Source organism: Pleurodeles waltl, chromosome 3_1, assembly GCF_031143425.1.
Source record: "Pleurodeles waltl isolate 20211129_DDA chromosome 3_1, aPleWal1.hap1.20221129, whole genome shotgun sequence".
Lineage (NCBI taxonomy): Eukaryota > Metazoa > Chordata > Amphibia > Caudata > Salamandridae > Pleurodeles > Pleurodeles waltl.
The window spans coordinates 524,258,165-524,279,928 of NC_090440.1; the positions used below are offsets into that span (position 1 = coordinate 524,258,165).

The window sequence follows — 21,764 nt, forward strand, 5'->3', positions numbered from 1 at the left end:
TTATATTTAATTTAATTATTATTTTTAAAGAGGGAACTGGTTTCTGGCAAAATTATTTTAAGATTACTTTTTCTATTATTTTAATAAAATGTTATCAGACCTTCATACTACATATCTACAAAACTAGACCCTTGCAGATGTTTATATTGGCTGGGTAAACAGACATGGTCCCAAAGAACAGTCTGTAACTAGATTAATGCAATCCCGTAATTGTTTTTTGTTTGTTTTCAAGCAAAACGAGTTTGGGGTCTATATGTAGGCATCGGTCACCTGTGTGCGGTCCGGAAAAAAACTTTTATGTAATCCAATGACATATTTTGCTGCACCGGCAAAATTAATCTACAGATGTTACAAACAAGCATGAGCTTTCGAGTCCTCGGGTACTGATTTATTTAGAAATTTTAGTGTGCAAAAATGTCCGTCTGCAACACATTTCAAGCGAAAGTAAGCCAAGGTGAATAGTCGATCACATGGTATCTGCATAGTCAGTGCATGGAAATTTCACTGGGCGTTCGGAGCCAATTTAACTACTCAAACAGAGGCCAGTAGAGATGAACTCCAGTTTTTAGGGTTGAACCTGCAGGTGCATTCAGTAGCGCATATGTCTCGCTTGCGAGACTGTTGTATACAGTAAAGGGCTTGGAGCCCGCCTGTCGCTTACCATTTGTTGGCCTGTGTGGCACTCTTTTCAGCCTCGTAATTTGTCAGTGCAGGCCTGCCATCATTTTTGTTCCTCTGTGTGGAGCAGGGGCCTAGTATTGATTGATTCAACTTAATCTGTGCCCGTCTGCCGCTCTCGAAGTGATTGAGGTACTATTTTGTTCTTTTTTAAACTTATAGTGCCCTGCAAACAGAATGCTTGTGACGAGCTCAGCAGGACAAACAAAATTGCAGAGTTTTATTTTTTATAGCTAACTTTATTTTTGCCAAGTTCTCTTTTCTCACTTTGCACTTATGTTTTCTTTTGTTTTTGCTCGCGGGCACTGTTCTCAAAAGTTGAAAATTATCTTGATCTAAATATTGCAAAGCGACATTGTTTCTTTATTATGTGTAATTTCTGAAATGCTTAAACAGATAATCATACAGTACACCCCAATCCTCCCAACTCCAATTGACCCACTACATCCCAATGTAATCCACTCCAACCCACCCCAATCCAACCCTACCAACCCACCCCAATCTAATCTGCCCCACTTCAGTTCGCCCCACTCCAATCCAAAACAGTATGGGCCACTCTAATGTGCCATACTTCAATCCAAAACAATCTGCCCCCACACCAATCTGCCCAGTTCGAAACAATCTGCCCCACTCCAATTGAAAACAATCTGACCCACTTTAATCCAAAACAGCCTGCCCCACTTAAATTCCCCCCACTCCAATATGCCCCACTCCAATCCAAAACAATCTGTCCCACTTGAATCCATCCCACTACAATGTGCCCCACTCCAGTCCAAAACTATCTGCGCCACTACGATCCCCCCACTACAATCCAAAAAATACACCCCAGTCCAACCCACTCCACCTCACCCCAAACCAATCCATTCCATTACACTCCCATTCAATCCACCCGCACCCATGCAATCCAGCCCACTCCCATCCAATCCACCCCACACCAACCCTATCCACCCTAATACAATCTGCCCCACTCCAATCCAAAGCAATATGTCTTACTCCAAACAGCCTTAGTTCAATCTGCCCCACTTTAATCCAAAACAATCTGCCCCATTCAAATTCACCCCACTCCATTCCACCACAATCCACCCCAGCCAACACCAAACCGCCTCAAACCAATCCAATCCACCCCAGTCCAATGCAATACATCTCACCCCAATCCAATCCCACCCTAATGCACCCCACTCAATCCACCTCCACCCCACCGTTATCCAAATCACCCCAATTTGTTCAATTTCAATCCACCCTACTCCAATTCATCCCACGCCACCCCAATCCAATCCACCTCCCTCCAGCTAACCCCACTAAACATCCAAAACATCCCACACCACCCCAATCCACTCCTTCAAGCCATGCACCCCATTTCAATTCAATCCACCCCGCTTCAATCCACCCCACCCCACTCTACTCTACTCCAATCCACCCCCACTCTACCCCAATCCAATCCACCCCACCCCACCCCAGGTTCAGTCCAGCGGATTCCCATCCAATCCATCCCATGCCAACCCAATGGGCCCCAGGCCAATCCACTCCACCACAATCCAGCCCACCCCACCACAATCCTACTTCAGTACACATCACTCCAATCCAATCCATCCTCCCATTCCAATCCACTCCATTTCAATCTAATCCACCAAAATCCAACCCCCCCCAGTTCAACACATCCCACTCCAGTCCAATCCACCCCCCAGTCTAATTCATCCAGCTGCAGCCCACCACACCCCAATCCAATCCACCCCACTCCAATTCACCAACTCACTCCAATCCACCCCATCCCAGTTCTGTCCATCTCACACCAATCCATCCAGCCCACCCCACTCCAATCTAATCCAATCTACCCCACTCCAATCCAATCTACCCCACTCCAATCAAATCCACTGTACTCCAATCCACCCCACTCCAATCCAATCCACCCCACCCCACCCCAATCACTTCAATCCAGTCCCACCCCAATCCAATCTAATCTACCCCACTCGAATCCGCCTCAATCCAATCCACCTCACTCAATTTCAAATTAACCCACTCAAATCCACCCCTGACTCCACTCCCCCGACTCTACAAAACTCCAACAAATCCACTCTACAACACCCTACTCTCCCACTCCACTCTGATACTCCAGGCCATGACCTTTCAGCCATGCTGGACAGCAGCCACACTGGTGTACAACATGGCAAATAAAACACACTGCCAAAGCCAATAGCTCTTGTATAGGCGAGACCTATCGGCTTTGCCAATGCTTGTTTAATCTGTGCTGTTTGGATTACTATACATTTCGGTCCATTTTTGACAGTGACAGAATTCCTATAACACTGCACGGTAATTCCATCTTGATTATCAACTGCAAAAGGCATCTGGCAACTTACAGTGCCGAAATGCATAACAAACCAACGGGAGCCTTATTACAAAAGGTATGCCTGAAGCTTATTACTGGGTACTACATGCAGCCATAAACCCGGCCATGCAAACCCACTGCAGGGCACTGCCACCATTAAATTAGGTCTCTTTATGCTAGCTGATGAAGGCTTCGTGGAAGCCTGAAAGCTTCGACATATTTGTAACAGATGTATGTTTGTAGTTAAAATATTTTTATTATAAAAACAACTTTTTCAGCTCAAAGTTTGGACACAAAGCATTTGAAAAAGGCAGTTAACATAGAAATAGCCATTCGAATTATTTGGTAATTCATGAAACAAATCCCCCTCCTAATGGAGGATGGGTAAGAGCAACCCCATAGGTATGGTTTCCATCTTTCTCCTCTTCCTGCTTCTCACTATACCCTTGTAGCTTAACCCCTTTTCAAATCTGCTTCAACTTCTAATCTGCTTTTTCAAAACTATTGTCCCTTTCGACTAAATAGTTTTAGGAACCATTTGCTTCAAATGTGAAACTGAATGCAGTTTGAGCAGAATGTATCATATTTATCACTGTGTACCATTTGTGGCATCAATACATTATTTGCACCGGTACAATTCATGATGCCATACCCTACACCAAATCCCCTTCCTTTGACAACCCAGTGCTTTAATCGTGAAGCACTAGATTCTCAAACTGTAGCATGGCTTAACTCGAAAAGAGTAGGGCCTCCCTGCAGAATGTGATGAAAGGCTTTTGAGTCTCTTAGAATTTAGATATTCATTAGCCTTCGGCTAAATAGAGGCCCTCATGGAGGCTGGAAGCTACCTTGCGCCGCAGGGGCCTGCGTTACGCCCTTGAGACTGTCCAAAGTGAGCAGTGTCCATGAGGTGTCCCAAATCAGAGTGACCTGCAGGATGTTCAGCTTTCCACAGTGATGTGCTGGGCCCTGGTGAAGATTCTCAGCTCCACAGTGGCAGGCGGAAAACACTATTTACTTTTAGGAAAAGGTTGTCTTAGATCTCCAAAACGATTGTATCACAGGTTATGAATGGCAGCGCTGAACCCAAAGTGTCTTAATCTACAGGCCTTTTATGGCAAAACGTGATGCAGGACTTTTGTGTATTAATCAGAAATGTGCATTATTAACAACATGCAGAAAATTAATCTACACTCGAATTCACACTGATGATACTATTGCCTTTGAAATGTTTTTGCTATAACCTATTAAAGCTATGAATATTTGGCTTAAGATAACTAGTCCTCGGCTAGGTCTCAACGTCCTCAAGTTCAAAATTATGCCTCATCATGTTTGTGTTCCGTTTATTATTTCAACTGTACATAATCAAGCAAGTCATGTTTGTTTATTTCGAAATAACACTTCTCGAAGAAGACTCTCTAACATGGGCTCAGAAATGTATCTATTCTGCAAGGTTCGACCACCTGCATGCAGTATTGCGTACATTCACAAAAGCCAACTGTTGTTTTGTAACCAGTTTGTTCTGACACCTACAGATGACATTAACACAGAGGGGGCTGAATCAATAATCATGTAGTGGGATAGCGCTTAGGTGATAAGACTATATGACACTTTTTAACCTAATATGATGATTTGCTGAAAATGTATTTCTTTGCTCGCACCACAATGAATCTGCACTTTCCATTTTATGGGTAGACTTTCTATATAAACTCTAAATTTTTTGGTGAGGGAGTGGGGAAGCCCATGGGGCTATGCTACTAGCGATGCTGTCCGATTTCTTACTGATCTTGCTGCAAATTTGAGACTTGACATTTTCCTCTGATTTTGTCATTTTCTGTACAGATTGCCTTTATGACAATTGGTTTCCCTATATCCTTGCTAAGCTGCATTTAATTATCCTGGATTGTAATATTACATTTTTGTAATGAATTATTATAAATAGCTAATTCCGCCCAAGAGTTCACTTTTTGAATCAGTCCTTTCCGATTTCACTATATTGTTGATATGCTAAGTCACACCTTACTTTGGGACACACTGCCTCATGAAATTGAGGTTTAACAAGTCCCTGATCCACCGACTCATAGGCATAGGGTTTTTTCAGGTGTAAGATTTTAGGGGTACCCTACACCCACACATACAACTAATATGTGCCAGCCAGATGTCTGCCTAGCTCTCCTTGTTAATTCCAGACACTCACCAGGATACCTTCACCTTGGTGGGGGGGGGGGGGCTATGAACCTGGCCAATCCTTGAAGAAGAGGTTGTATGAAGTTTCTTTGCAGCCTTTTATAATGTATTTTCCACCATTCTGGCATAAGGACTTCCACTTTGCCACAATGGTAAAGCACTCTCTGTAGTACAGGGAGTTACCACAGCAGACCGGCACTTGGCTGTGTAAAGTCTTGCAGATGCAAAATTATGGTACCTACACTCAAGGGTTCATTTAAGTGCCCCAAGCTTGCTCAATCCCCACAGCTGGAACAGAGAAATGGCATATGCTTGATGTATTGGTAAACGTTATAATTAGCAAATATACAAAGAAAACCATATCCAAAACTGTGTTTCCACAAGTAAACAACACAGCACACAAGATAAATGTTTTCCTTAAAACAAGTGTCAGGACAAACCTCCAGTTACCACAGGTGCAGTCGATCTCATTTGGCTTATTCTTCCTGACAGCTTCTGGATGATCAAATACAGAACAATGCAGAAGAAAAAGATGTACCAGCCATATTCAGTAAACACCCAGCCCACTGGAAAAACAAAAACAAAATGCTGTTACAAACTGAGCTCTACAACTCACGTTGTACATCATGAAATATTAGTTATGTTTTAAGAAGGCAGTGAAAATAGTTTTCTTTTGCTGAAGCAATTGGAGTGCCTAACTGTGTTCCTAATCTTTCACTTTCAAATGGGTTTGTTCATATGTCTGCATTATAATGTCTTAACTACAGACAACTTTAGCTGTCTGCTAGCAAACAGATCTACCTTATCCAAAATAGACTAAGGGTGGGCTTTGTGTTTATCCCATGCTCTTGATTCAGTGGCTTTCTTTTCCATCTCATCTCCCTACTCTTAATATGATGGCTTTTCTTGCTAATCTTGTGTCTTTCCCACCAAGAGTGTTAGCGTCTCACTACGTTCGGACTAGTTGAATTGCATCCTTTCACTGCTGAAATGAGATCCTGCACTCACTGCATGAGAGACTATTTTGTCTCCATGTTAATTTTTTTCTCCCACGGCTTTCCCATCTTTGCTGTTTTTCAGGGTCGAGCGCACAAGCGCTCAGTCCCTGTTGTAATCTCTCTTTGGGCTTTTAACCATGCCCATGCCCATGTCACGTCTGTCACTTTCATTGGTTTGTTGGTTTGCCTTTTAAATTCCGCTTGATTTCATTAGTGAAAGGCATGCATACGTCATGCCTTTTCTGGATTATAGCCCTCATCGAGTTCCCCGGCCAACTACTGAAAGGCTCCATGTTTTCAGCCTGCTTTCTGCACTTATTTATCTTTTTTATTTTCCACACAGCACAATTGCACTGGGTTTTACATAGCGTGATCGCGCTCATTATTTTCTTTCAATTTATGTGGCAAGCAAAAGTCCGGTTAGGTGTTAACAACGCTAGTAGCTCCAACTCGAGCAAATGTGAGTTCCGTTGCATTGCAAATGCTTGTTTAATAAGGCAACCCCCAGACCCTATGAGAACTCCAGAGCTGTCTTGCTCAGGGAGCAGCCCTTCAATATATTAGTGGCTGCAATCAGTGTTTCAGCACTGTGTAAAAATCATCAGCATAATGTCCCATTCAGCACCCTTTTGCAGCGCAATTCGCAACAAATTGTGAGTAACGTTGTCGATTTGACAAATTCTTATTTAAAATGAAAGCAAAATCATTTGGTATAACCAAAAGAAGTGATTCAGAAACAACAGAAATCGAAAGTGAGTTATAAAGTGGAGCAAATGTAAATTAGTGTGGTCCTTAGGAAGCAACTAGATATTGTGAAACGCGTATTGGCCATAAGCACCAATCATAAAAATCAATATATTTTGAAGAACACGGAATAACACATGTACCTTCTCAACTACATTAGCCACAGGCAACAATATAGGACAATGATGCTTCCTTCACCAATAGTAAGCTACATTGTTCTCTTTAGTGAACTTTTACTTAGCACATGTGGACAGGAAGAAGTATGCTATCTTAGTCGGTTTTTTAGTACAGAACAACTGAAATGTGTACCTTCTCTTCTATGTAGTACCATCCCTGCATGCTCTGTATTCCTTATGTAATCGTGTTATGGTCTGTAGGAAGCACCTCTCATCTCTCTGAATACAAATGTTCAAGGGTAGATGACAATGTAAAAAAGTACACGTATACAATTTTGGTGGGGAAGGAAAACGAGATGCTGAGGTAAAAACATTTCTTCATGATCACACAATGTGGCTAATTCAGGGAACCGTGATTAGAACTCCCAAGCAGAGGATCCATGGTCTTTAGGAAAAGCATGCGGTTTTCCAACATGCCAGTCACAAGGCTGCTAGTGTGTGCAAGTGAACATCCAATCACATGTTCTCCAACAGCTTCCCTTTTAACACGACCCCGTAACCCTCTGCCAGAGAGAGAGGACCACTGAAACACCTCTAAATATATATATTGCTTAGGCTTTTAAACATGGCATTTGGGTTACATATAATGCCACGCTGAAGGGGTCAAATGTTTCACATGACTATATCATGAAGGACCTGTGCTACATAATGGAAAAATGTAGTGCAATTGAGCATGTGCTGTCGAGATCTACACGTTCCAGGTTTGAAGAATAGCGGCAAATACAACTTTTCATCCTTACAAAGTGTTTTATGTCGATTCAACGGACAAGGGCAATAGTAACACCAGTTCTGCAGTATTGTTACACTGAAAAACGTCAGTCGCAAGCACAAGATAAACAAGCTCTGCCAAAGCAAACTATGCAAGACCGACTGGCGTTATAAATATTTTTAGACATATTGCACAGCTGCTGTGTAACATGCCTTAAATAAATAAAAAAAAATAAAAAAAAACGCTAAACATATCCAGCCTTGACCGAGTCATAGCGCTGCTCTGCAATATATATATACAAAAAGCACGGAGGTATAGTGGGGTAAGAAACGCAATGGAGGAGGAGTTGGGTGACAACATCATCTGTTTTTTCGAAGCAGAAGAGCTTAAGGCAGAGGCAAGTGCTATATAAATGAACAGTGCAGCGCCGGTGGACGCGTGGCACGTGCCCATACGTACTCCCCAAATAAGTACAGCAAAGCCTGGGGCGTGGGAAGGAAGGAAATGCCACCAGGTCATCGTATAAAGAAGATAGTAAAGAATATTACTGCGCATCCAGCTCCACGTGGTGGACCCGCCAATTCGCTTTAAAACAATAGTTTAACCAAAGAAACAGCGTCGCACTCGTTATTTTTTTTAGTAAGTAGGCGAAACCAAGGGGACATTTGTCTCTGTAAACTTGACTAGAATGATCTATTTTATCAACACGTTTTCTATAGATACTATCGGAGCTCGAAAGACAGAAACCATAGATGATTAAGCACCTTGCTATTATTGGTAGCACATGCAAACCTATGACGGAAACCCAAAGTGGACACAGACGGGACAATCCCAACGTTTCACATCTGCAGGGCCACTGCATGTGAATAAACAACGTTATATGGTGTACCAAGATCAACACTGCCCTCTTGTGGACACAGGCTCGAAGTGGGATGAAACTGTTAGCCTCGGACGAGAATGCAGTGTGGTATACTGTCAGTTGATGAACAAAGACATGTCCGGGCAGCGGGTGGAGGGGCACAATGGATTTGTTGGGGTGTGAAATTACCCCCAATGCGAGTGTCTGGTGAAGTTGCAAACATGCTGGTTTGAGGCTTAGTCAGTTTATCACTTGTCAGTAAAGAATGCTACTTGTGCAGCTCTGGCCCATAACTAAATCAGAATTTGACCCCTTACTTAGGGTGGCCACGTAGCATGGAAGCAAACTCAGGGCAGGACTATAAAAAATAAAAAATTCAGGACAAAGGGTCAAATTTCAGGACGAAAATAGAGGACAAAAGGGGATGCATGTATTTACTATTTTGTATACTGCACTATTTATTCACTGTGCTGTGTATGAGACTGCCTCCAGCTATGCAACATCCAGGTCGCGTAATCTGTCCTTTTTCAATAGTAAATTGATGCCCTTGAGCACGGTGTCAAGGGCATCATTCCAAACCAAATATATCTAATCTTTCTTGGAGAGAGAGCAACAGCAACATTTAGATTATGTTTCTAAACATTTTAATACCCATGGCAAACAGTTTGGCAAACATTATGGTAAGTGACCTTTTCACCTACTACCAATTTAGACCAAACACATCTGACTCACCTGACTCTCCACTGGATGTTAAACCTAAATTAATGAGGCAGAGAAGATGTCTCACACCACATGTCAGGACGTGAGGTACCCACAGCTTGTCTGTAGTCTCACAGCACAAAGAAGGTCCAACTGCTACATTAGAGTGTGAGTCAGAACTGAGAGCCTGAATACCAGACCGAGAATTAAAGAGCATAATGAAGTCAAGATTAGATGGGACAGCTGCAGAAACTGATTCAAAGGGTCACTGCTAAGAACCAAACAAAGAAAGAGAAGAACAAGGTGGGACAATTCCTAAAATCATATAAAGTCCTCCATGAGTATTGCACAGTATTGTGCACCTCAGCACAGGGTTCGGGTTCCTTGGAATATAGGGCCCTGGGCAATTGCCCACTCTGTCCATGTCTCAAAATGGCTGTGCAGTCGAGCCAAGCTCAAACCAGTGGTCTGGCTCATCCCTAAGTGCCGAATAATATACAGAATCTTCAAAATATTTGGGATGCAAATTACACAACAAACAAAACATATGAACATGATAAAGAATTTAAAATGTAAAACTGTTTCTTTAACACATGGAAGTGTTTAAATTTAGTATATCAGATCACAACATTGCACTGACATTCATTTGAATTGGAAGTTTCTAAACATGAGCTTTAAACCATTTATTAACCCTCCATCCTGACGAAGCCATGAGTGAACAAAGTGTACGAATTATCAGGTGCCTCTTAAGTCATGGAAAATAAAAAAAATGTGGATGGTGGAATATTACAGACCATTAACCAATATACAAGTGAGGTTTTTACACAGGGTCCACCTTGAACTGAAGTACTTGAATGTGCTCTCATATCACTATTAACACATGAAGTAACTTGATTTGATTTAAATCAAACAATTTAAATCAAACATCTGGATGAGCCGTAATTTGAACACAGGTTTCCTGGTCACACATAGTGCAAATAAGTAACTGACTAGGGGCCAGATGTAGCAAAGGATTTGCGCGTCGCAAACGGCGAAAATCGCCGTTTGCGAGGCGCAAATGCCTCTTTGCTATGCAGAAATGCATATTGCGAGTCGGGACCGACTTGCAATATGCATTTCAGAATCGCAAATAGGAAGGGGTGTTCCCTTCCTATTTGCGATTCGGAGTGGAATGCAATACCATTTGCGACCGCATATGCGGTCGCAAAGGGTGTCGCAGTTACCATCCACTTCAAGTGGATGGTAACCCACTCGCAAATTGGAAGGGGTCCCCATGGGACCCCTTCCCCTTTGCGAATGGACCCAATACTATTTTTTCAGGGCAGGTAGTGGTCAAAGGGACCACTACCTGCCCTGAAAAAATACAGAAACTAAAGGTTTCGTTTTTTTTTTAAGTGCAGCTCGTTTTCCTTTAAGGAAAACGGGCTACACTTTAAAAAAAAATGCTTTATTGAGAAAGCAGTCACGAACATGGAGGTCTGCTGACGACAGCAGGCCTCCATGTTTGCGAGTGCCTAGACTCGCTATGGGGCCGCAATTTGCGACCCACCTCATTGATATTAATGAGGTGGGTCATTGCGACCCCATAGCGACTCGCAGACGGTGTCTGAGACACCGTACTGCATATCAATTTGCGAGTTGCAAATTGCGAGTCGCATGGACTCGCAATTTGCAACTCGCAAATTTTCTTTTTGCTACATCTGGCCCTAGATTATTTTATTTTTCCTCAATCCCCCTTTAGCATCTCAGGACAGTATTTTATACACTGCCCTCTGGTGCTAAAGATGAATAGTACACTGTGTTAAGTGAATACAGATTTCTCTGCCAGGCCTTTTCCCCCTCAGGTGTCAGGCCTTTTTTTTTTTTTTTTTGTTATTTGGGGCAGTTTGCGCTTAGGCTCTCATAACTTTTTGTCCATATTAGCTACCCACGCCAAAACTGCATCCTTTTTTCCAACATCATAGGGATTCTAGGGGTACCCAGACTTTGTGGGATCTCCTGCAGGAGACCAAGAAATTAGCCACAATACAGCGAACATTTCGTTTAAAAAAAAAAAAAGGGGGGAAAAGGGCAGCAGAAGAAAGCTTGTGTTTTTTCCCCTGAAAATGGCACCAATAAAGCGTTTGCAGTGCTAAAATCACAATCTTCCCAGCTTTCAGGAACAGCCAGACTTGAATCAGAAAACCACATTTCCAACACAATTTTGGCATTTTACTGGGACATACCCCATTTTTAGTATTTTTTGTGCTTTTAGCCTCCTTCCAGTTAGTGACAGAAATGGGTGTGAAACCAGTGCTGGATCCCGGAAAACTAAACATTTCTGAAAAGTAGACAAAATTCTGAATTCACCAAGGGATCATTTGTGTAGATCCTAAAAGGTTTTCCTACAGAAAATAATAGCTAAAATAAAAAAATATTGAAATTGAGGTGAAAAAAACACAGCAATTTTTCTCCTCGGTTTACTCTAACTTTTTCCTGCGATGTCAGATTTTTTAAAGCAATATACCGTTTATGTCTGCTGGACTCTTCTGGTTGTGGGGATATGTAGGGCTTGTAGGTTTATAAAAACCCCTATGTACCCAGAGCCAATAAATGAGCTGCATTTTGGAATGGGGTTTCATTCTATACTGGGTATACAGCAATTCATTTGCTGAAATATAAAGAGTGAAAAATAGGTATCAAGAAAACCTTTGTATTTCCAAAATGGGCACAAGATAAGGTGTTGAAAAGCAGTGGCTACTTGCACATCTCAGAATTCTGGGGTCCACATACTAGCATGTGAATTACATGGCATTTCTCAAATAGATGTAATTTTTTACACACTGTCTTACGTTTGGAAGGAAAAAATGTAGAGAAAGAAAAGGGGCAATACCACTTGTTCTGTTATTCTGTGTTCCCCAAAGTCTCCCGATAAAAATGGTACCTCACTTGTGTGGGTAGGCCTGGTGCCCGCAACACGAAATGCCCCAAAACACATAAGGGACACATCACATTTTCCCAAAGAAAACAGAGCTGTTTTTTTGCAAAATGCCTAACTGTGGATTTTGGCCTCTAGCTCAGCCAGCACCTAAGAAAACCTACCAAACTTGTGCATTTTTAAAACTAAACACCTAGGGGAATCCAAGATGGGGTAACTTGTGGGGCTCTCACCAGGTTCTGTTACCTAGAATTCTTTGCAAACCTCAAAATTTGGCCCAAAAACACTTTTTCATCACATTTCAGTAACAGAAAGTTCTAGAATCTGAGAGGAGCCACAAATTTCCTTCCACCCAGCGCTACCCCAAGGCGCCTGATAAAAATGGTACCTCACTTGTGTGGGTAGGCCTAGTGCCCGTGAAAGGAAACGCCCCAAAATACTATCTGGACACATCAAAATGATCAAATACAAAACTACCTGTTTTTGCGTGGGGGGGGGACCTTCGTTTTTCGTCCTGACCTCAGCAGCCATACAGAGAAACCTACCAAACCCACCCAGTTATGAAAACTCGACACCCAAGGGAGTCCAGGGAGGTGCGACTTGCGTGGCACCCCCAGTGTTGTCTTACCCAGAATCCTCAGCAAACCTCAAATTTAGCTAAATAATTTATCACATTTTCCCACATTTCTGTCTGGGATCACCGCACCGGGACAAATTTCCTACCACCCAACGGTCCCTTCAGTCTCCCTGTAAAAATAGTACCTCACTTGTGTAGGTGGGCCAAATGCCTGTGACAGGGAAGAGCCAAAAACATGTCGAAATTGAGGGGGAACCAAAGCGGGTTCAAAAGGGCAGATTGAAAAAAACATTTTTAGGCTGACAAGTGGGGCAGAATTTGTATTGGTATAGATGCAACAATGCTGGGCGGCAGGCATTTTGTGGATTCCTGCAGATTTCCGAAGGTTCCATCACAAAAATGTGGGAAAATGTGTGATTTACAGCAAAATTGGAGGTTTGCAGGGCATTGTGGGTAAGAAAATGGTGCATGGTGCATGTGAAGCACACCATCCTGGACTCACCTAGATGCTTAGTTTTCGGATGTGTCTAGGTCTTGTGGCTTTTTCTGCATGGCCGCGTCCCAAAGTCCAAAAAGTGGAGCCCTCCCCATTCCATTTGGGACGATTTTGAGAGTTAGACAAGCGTACATGACCCAAATGTAAAACCAAATCCCCAAATAATCAAATGTCCTCTTGCTTGCCGTGGGATCAGATGTTTTAGTGTGTAGGGAAGAGCTGAAAGACTGTTACCCCATTCTGTTTGGGTAGGGGCATAACCATGCCCATACTGTTTGGTTGCCACCAACCCACCATTTTTATTTTTTTTAATTCCCTGGCATCTAGTAGGCTTTCTGCCGCCCCGGGGAGTGGATTGCGAGTATTTATTTGGGGTGGGGGTATGGCCATAACCCCATCCTCTTTTTATGGGAAAAAATAAATAAATCTTCCCTGTTCTCTGGTGGGCTTTCTGCCCCCCTGGGGAGGGAAGATGGGCCTTCCAAAAATAGGTTGATCTTCCCCCAAGGGGGGCAGATATGGCCAACGGTAATGTGCCCCCATGGGGAGCGACCCTTGCGCAAGGGACTGCCCCCTCCCCTAACAAAACACACACCAATCCCTGGTGCCTAAGTGCTTCCTCCCCCCCCCCCGGGCAGATAAGCCTAATAGAAATATGCTGATCTGCCCCCAAGGTGGCAGAAATGGGCTAAAATAAATTCCCCCCCCGAGAGCGACCCTTGCCAGAGGGTCACTCCCCTTGCGTGACTGACGCATACAAATAAAAAATCCCTGGTGTCTAGTGGTTTCTGCCCCCCTTAGGGGCAGATTGGCCTAAAAATACCCATCCCCCCAAGGGAAATGACCTTTGCCTAAGGGGTCGCTCCCCCCGCGTCTATAAAAGAAAAAAAGATCCCTTGTGCCTAGAGGTTTCTGCCCCCGCCTCAGGTTAATTGATCCCCCCCAGCCCCCAGGATTTAGCCTTGCCTAAAGGGCTAAAGGGTCGCTCCCCACATATAAAAAATGAAAAGGAAAAAAAATATTCCCTAGTGTTTAGTGGTTCGGAGGGGGGTGCCTGAAAAGGTTTACAAATAAATTGCCCCCCTGGGGAGCGGCTCTTGCCCAAGGGGCCGCTCCCCTCATTCAATAATAATAAACAAAAGAAAATTACCAAAAATTCCCTGGTGTCTAGTGGGCATTTCTGCAGAAATGCTGTGAGAGACATGAAAGTAGAGGAAAGGCATTTCCTCTCCTTTCATGCCTCTCTCGCCCCATACACATGATCGGAGGACAAATGCTAAAGCATTTCCCTTCCGTTCGAGGGGACAGCCTCTGATGAGGTCAGCGCGCGATTGCATGCTGACATCAGATGCCTCAAGGGATCAAGGGTGGGGGTGCCAGGCCCTTGGTGGGAGCTCTAGCGGCTCCCCCGAGAGCCCATAGCAGGACGAGGTGGTTACGTCAGCAGAGTTAACCACCTTGTCCCAGGCACCTGAGGGGTTAATCTGACACAATGGCAAACAAAAAAAAACAAAAAAAGCATTTGCAATGCAATGAGACTTGCGTTTGCTCGAGTTAGAGCTATTAGCATTGTAAATTCATAACTGGACTGTTCTTGCCACATAAATTAAAAATGAAAAGTAAAACAGCTGACATAAGCAAGCCGATTTAAAGCACCATAGCCACCATGAGCGCGAAGGAGAGGCACAAAAGGAAAAATAAATTCACTTGCAGTCAAATGTATTGGCAAACATGCAATTATCCATGCAACAGGGTCGATGTCAAAGGTGGTAACAAAACCGCCCCAAGGAGGCACAAATGTAAAGCATTTACCAATGATAAAAACTGATTTTTGAAAGGCACACCCATGAATGAGTGATAGGCGTGATTAAAAGCCCACAGATAGATTTCAACAGGTCAAAGTGATTGCACGCTTGACCCAAAAAAGGACATAGTGAAGTTGAGGGACTGCGGGGAAACCATGTGCTAACACCACTAGCTTTCTCAGTGGTTGAAGAGCATTAAAAAAGTATGGATACTGTGATCCTGGGTGCAAAGGGGATGAGTCAGTGAGCGTGGAGGCAGAATCAAAGGTACGGCTAAAAAGAACAAAATATTCAGTGACTAGTTTTTGATCTTTCACCATCACATATCTGCATATAAAATAATGCGCACCATAAATGAAAAATAAATGCAAGAATAAAAAAAAAAAACAATAAAAAAAAAACACGAAATACACCATCTTATGATATGAAACCACTGTTGGTTAATGTGATCACTGCAGATGTATGTGTGTAACCAGAAGCCGATAGAACTCTGTTCTGCTTGATTCAGCAGGAATAGGTGGCTTGTGCATTTTTTGTGATAAGAGGTCCCTGCCCTCAACAGAAAACACTGTGAATGTGTAAGTAATTATTTTAAATTTCCATTACACACAGTGTAAGATACTGTGCCATAAAATGTGGACATAAAGTTGGTTAAAGACAAAAAGGTGTTTTCAAAGTGTAGAATTTAGTAAGATGGAGATTGTACCTAATGCAAACAGTTTTATCTCTTTCCATTAAAAGAGAGCACTCCACAGCTCAGCTTGGAACACCCCTATGATAACTGTCAAAAAGAATAAATCTTTGTCTTCAGGAAGCTTAAAGTGTCTCCATCAACTAACGTCAACTCTACTAGGTCCCAAGCATGCTTTACATATACAAATTCACCAAATGCATAGATCTACATTTCTTTTCAGGCAGCCGACACTTTGTGAAGAAGGCTTGTTTCTACCCCTCCTTTATAACCCGCACACTTTCCTCACATCTGCAATCCCTTCCTTCTAGGTTGCTGCTACACTGCAAAAGTCGCTACTTTAAGCCCTTTGTTTTTTCTTATCCTTGTACTGTTGATCACCTGACCTATAACCTAAAGGGGGTAGGGGAGGAGAAAACCTATAGTGCACCCCCCGCATCATGAGCATCCATCAGTTCTCTAGGTGTAAGCTGAAAGACGGATATCTGCTGAGCTATTAGCACAGAGAATGTTATTTTCCTTGGACGAAAGCTCTAACCCACCTTGAGATGGTATGCTTCATTATAGGGCTCTGTAGTACAGTTATTGAGTTGTTGTACCATTGTTATTATTTGCCACGTTTTACAATTGTATGTTTATCCCTTTTTAATGTTGTTTTGGTATACTCCATCCTCCCCCGTGTTGGCTCTCTGTGCTGTTGCCTGGAACACTGCGTGGTGTTCTACTTTGGCAGTTGGTGGAGAGCAGCCTGCCTGTTCGTGTGGATGGAGTTTCTGTTACCTGATTTTGTACCTGGAAATAAAACTACCTGGATGAAGATTCTCTCTTGTGCTGTTTTGGAGTGTCCACTTGTATACGGTTTGGAAAGGAAAGAAAAAAAATAAAATAACAATACGATTACTTTAGTTTGACAACTCTATTAAGATTCCAAACAAGGCCATCATCAACCTTAACTGCTCCCTTGAACACTTTAACAACTTTGAACACTCTACTAAATGGTGAAACACTAGTGTTTTTTTCTGGCAGCTTTATCTTAACCATATCTCCTACTTGTACATTTATATCTTTTACTGATTTCTGAACATCATAAGTATGTTTCTTCCTATTTTGAACATATTTGTCTTTTTCACGAGTTACCTTCTTCTGAATCTCATGATAAAACTCTTCCTTAACATACTCTTTTACTCATAGTGGACTCACTTTAGTGTGAGGAATACGCTTCCTGAACAAAACAAAAGGAGACTTGTGCTTGAATGTGGGGTAAATCTGTAATCTTCAACTTTGGACCTAATCAACACTTCCCAACTTTTACCAATTCGTTTAGCTAACTGAATAGTCTCCTTTAATGTTCTGTTAAAGCGTTCCACCATTCCATTTGATTCTGGATGATATAATGCACATTTTCTATTAACTATACCCTTTGCAGATAGAAAATCACGCATCAGCTTAGAGGTAAATTTAACTCCATTATCTGTTAAAATTAATCTTGGATTCCCTTCTATACTAAAACACATCAGAAAGAAAGTTTACAACCGTCCTTGATGTAACCTCTGATGTTATTAAAACCTCAGGCCAACGCGACAACATATCCATAAGAACTAAAACATATTTGGAAATAGCCCCACAGGATATCGGACCAATGAGGTCAATGGATACCTCTTCCCAAACATCCTTAGGAATCTCCTTCAATACCATGGGTTCCGTACACAAGTGGACACTCCAAGGGTGAACTTCTCATCCTTTCTTTCGTTTTACATATCTCATTATGACCAGAATGTGCAAGTTTTATAAGGCGTTCACGTAACCTAGAAGGAGGTATTAACCTACATCCTCTCAACAGCAACCCATTCTGAACAAAAAGTTCATCCCACACCTTCTTGAAAAACATAACATCCTTGTCACAACTTGCCAACAACTTCCCAGAAAACAGCTGGTCTTTAACCTTCAATAATTCATAATCCTTACTCATTTCTTCCAGCCATTCCTTTTCCGAAATACAGCCATCCGTTACATTACAGACCTTAACCTCATCATCAATCCACCACGAAGCATCATCAACATCATCATTATCTACACATACCGATCTCATTCTGGACAAACAATCAGCTGTCTTGATTTAATACCCTGCAACATATTTAAGAACAAAATGAAAATCCTGTAAAGCTACGACCCATTTACAAATACGGGAAGAATTGTTATCAAGTCCCCTTTTCTCAAAAATTTCTTGTAAAGGCTTATGGTCAGGATGCACTTCAAAACATACTCCCCAAAGAAACTGCTTAAACTTCTTAATAGCCCAATATATGGCCAACGCTTCCTTCTCAATTGTGGAATATTTTAACTCTGCTCCATCTAGACTGCGTGAAGAAAACGCCATAGTATTCGCCTGACAATCGTTCAATTGTTTCAAAACATAACCTAAACCTTTTTCCGAAGCATCAGTAATAAGACAACAGTGCAGACGAGGCTGAAAGCTACTAAGAGATTGAGCAGAAGATAAAGCACCATTTAAGTCTTCAAACTCTTCTTCACATTCACTTGCCCACAGAAATTCTGATCCTTTCTTGAGCAGATTTCTAATGGAACTGGATCTCTTAGCAAAATTAGGAATATACCTAGCGTAAAACTCTGCCATCCCCCAAAAAACTTGGACACCTTCCTTCTTTTCTGGGGTAGACAAATTCACAACTGACTTCACCAACTCATCTTTAGGTTTAACCCCACTTCCAGATATTACATGACCTAAATACACAATTTCTGACCTTAAAAATTTGCACTTTTCCTTTTTCAAGGTCACACCTTTGGATCTAATCATCTGAAGAACATCCCTGACCTTCTTCATGTGTTGCTCAAGTGTATCAGTGAAGACAAGAACATCATCTTGAAAAAAAAAAACACCATCTAAACCTCCCAGAATTTCATTCTTAAGTCTTTGAAAAACAGCTGCTGCAGAACAAAGACCAAACGGCATCCTGTTGAACTTATAAAAGCCAAAGGGAATGATGAAAGAAGTCAACAATTTGGATTGCTCACACAGTTGCACTTGATGGTAAGCAGAAGTCAGATCAAAAGTGGTAAAACACTTAGCATTACCCAAGGAACTGACCATTTCTGTAATATTAGGCAAAGGAAATTTATCTTCAATAATTTCCTTGTTGAGGTACGAAGATCAACACATAGCCTAATATATTCAGACTTTTTAGTGGCAACAACTATAGGGGCAACCCATTGTGCTGCTTCCACTTCCTCAATAATGCCTTCAGTTTGTAATTTCTGAAGTTCAGACTTTACTTTGTCTCGTAAGTTTATAGGAACATTTCTGACCTTGCAAGCAATGGGTTGAGCATTGCTCTTCAAAACAATGCAATGTTTATACCTCTTAATACACCCTACTTTGGAGCTAAAAACATCAGGAAACTCAACCATCAAATCATTCTTGAAATCAGAACCTTTCTGCACTTGAAACTTGTGGCTCAGAATTCGGATTCAAAATAATTCCCATTTCTTGCTGATGGGGCCAGCTCAAAATAGTGTCCCCTATAACTGGAAAATAAACTTTGCCAAAAGTCTTGTTGCCTTTAAATTGTATAGATGCATCAAAATAACCTCTCAATTCTATAGGTTTTCCCCCATAGCTATACGGTGTAACATCGGGATCATGAAGGGTTGCATTCCCATCAAAATAAATTTTGTAATCTTCCTCAGACACCAGCGATAATTTTGCATCCGAATCCAACATCATAGAAACACTCACTCCATTGACTTCAACTAGATCTGTAGGATAGTCACAGCGAATGACAGATACACAATTAACATTGTTGACAATCTGCAAAATGAAGTCATGGTCAGTATCATCACAGTCAACTTCATTCACTTTCACATTAGTCTTTGACGAAGACTTACACTATTTCGCAAAGTGCCCTTTTTTCCCCACACTTATTACAAGTGACAGCAAGAGCAGGACACTCCTTGCTGTTGGCTAAATGGGAAGAAGAACCACATCTGAAACATAGCAACTTTGCTTTCATGTTAACATGAGTTTTGTTTTTAGGTTTAGTATCCAACTTATGAACAGATGGAGAGGTGATCTTATATTTTTTTAAGTTTCAGTGCAAGATTCAGAATGTTCAATTTACTTTGCAATCATCAAAACTTCATCCAAAGTAGGATCACTCTTTGACCAGGGCACCTCTCTTATCTTATCACTCCTACACTCAAGTATGAACTGGTCACGAATACATTCATCTGCACTATCACCAAAATTACAAAGTGCAGCGAGTTCGCGTAGAGTTATGTCGAAATCTTCAATTGTCTCCATCATTCTGCTTAAATTTACCAAAATAGTATCTTTGTAGTATAATAGACGTTTTTGGCAAGTAACGTCTGTCCAGTTTGAGCAATGTGATTTAAAAATCATTTAAGGGCGTGTCCCCTTCAGCTCCATCAGATGCGATAATTGCAGGAAGAGTTTTCAAAACCTCCTGATCCTCTGCACCAAGATGTTGAAGAACAGATGTCTTTCTTTTAGCAGATAAATTGATGCCACATACTTTAAGATATGTTTAAAAAAACCTTTCTTCCATTTGGGCCAAGCAATAGGAGGTTCTCCAGGAACAGATAAAAAGAAAGGTGGAAGTGTAATATTCTGCATAATAAAATACAGAAAATTTAATAAGGTCACTGAAATACTTGCCATAGAAGACAAAGTCACAAGTCCTAAAGGTAACAGTTGCCAAGTACTGTTATCAGTAAGCGCAAGTATTTCCAATTGCAGAGTAGAGTGCGTAACTTGTAAGAAGCTGTTTGAAGCACACCGTAAAATTCTGTGTAAACACAGAAACACAATGTAATGCGCGCAGGAGATTGTGGAATCCAGGAGCCTTGGAGAGCCTTGGTAACAGTTGCTAGGAAGCACGAAGAGCGACGTCAAAGGCTGTAGAGGAAGCCGACGCGCAAGTGCTGCCTTAGCAACAGAAAACTTGGAAACAGCAGTCCGCGCTGAGAATGACAGCGTAGGACGTTGCTAAGCAGCAATGGTAAATGCGCAGAAGAAAAAAAGTTTAACGATCACTGCACAATAGCCAATCGATCATGGAAAAAAAAAAAGTCTTAACAAGCGGAAGCCGCAAACAAACAGAGTTCCTTTGTAGATTCACACACGAAGACCGGCCGTGTGTTGAAGTTTCTGTAATCCATGCCACGTAAGTTCGAAGTCCAATCGTCGCCAAATGAAGCGGGTAGATACCAAACCGTATACAAGTGGACACTCCAAAACAGCACAAGAGAGAATCTTCATCCAGGTAGTTTATTTCCAGGTACAAAATCAGGTAACAGAAACTCCATCCACACGAACAGGCAGGCTGCTCTCCACCAACTGCCAAAGTAGAACACCAAGCAGTGTTCCAGACAATAGCACAGAGAGCAAACACGGGGAGGATGGAGCATACCAAAACAACATAAAAAAGGGATAAACATACAATTGTAAAACATGGCAAATAATAACAATGGTACAATAACTCAGTAACTATACTACACTCTCCTCCTCACAGCGGCAAGATGTAGATGTTAAAGTGAGCTCCAACCCTAAAATTAGGGAAGCTCCTGTGTGTCTGGTATAGACGTGAAGGTGTCCTTACATATGACAGAGAGGGAGTAGCAGGGGAACTGTGGACTATAACCATTATGTGCTCTGTGGGTAAATCAAACATCCAGGGAATTTTTCAACAGAGTCAAATGGTAAACATATTTCTGCCCAAAGAGAGCTGCCAACCAGGGATGATAGGGCATACATCATGATTTAAACCCTCTCTGAAGAGATCCATCACAGTTTGTGATTAAATCCTTATAGTGTGATTTTATAGAAGTGAAACAAATACTTGCTTGAAAGTTACCAAGGGTGGAA

The 21,764-nt window shown here is 41.9% G+C and overlaps 1 protein-coding gene across 1 annotated transcript in view; it reads right to left on the bottom strand.

Annotated features, from left to right (window-relative positions):
- SELENOS (selenoprotein S) overlaps positions 1-21,764 on the bottom strand; it is an 80,689-nt gene that overhangs the window by 46,904 nt on the left and 12,021 nt on the right. Inside the window, exon 2 of the mRNA XM_069222806.1 lies at positions 5,632-5,757. Within this exon, the coding sequence (XP_069078907.1) occupies positions 5,632-5,757 (126 nt within the window). The remainder of the gene's footprint in view (positions 1-5,631; positions 5,758-21,764) is intronic.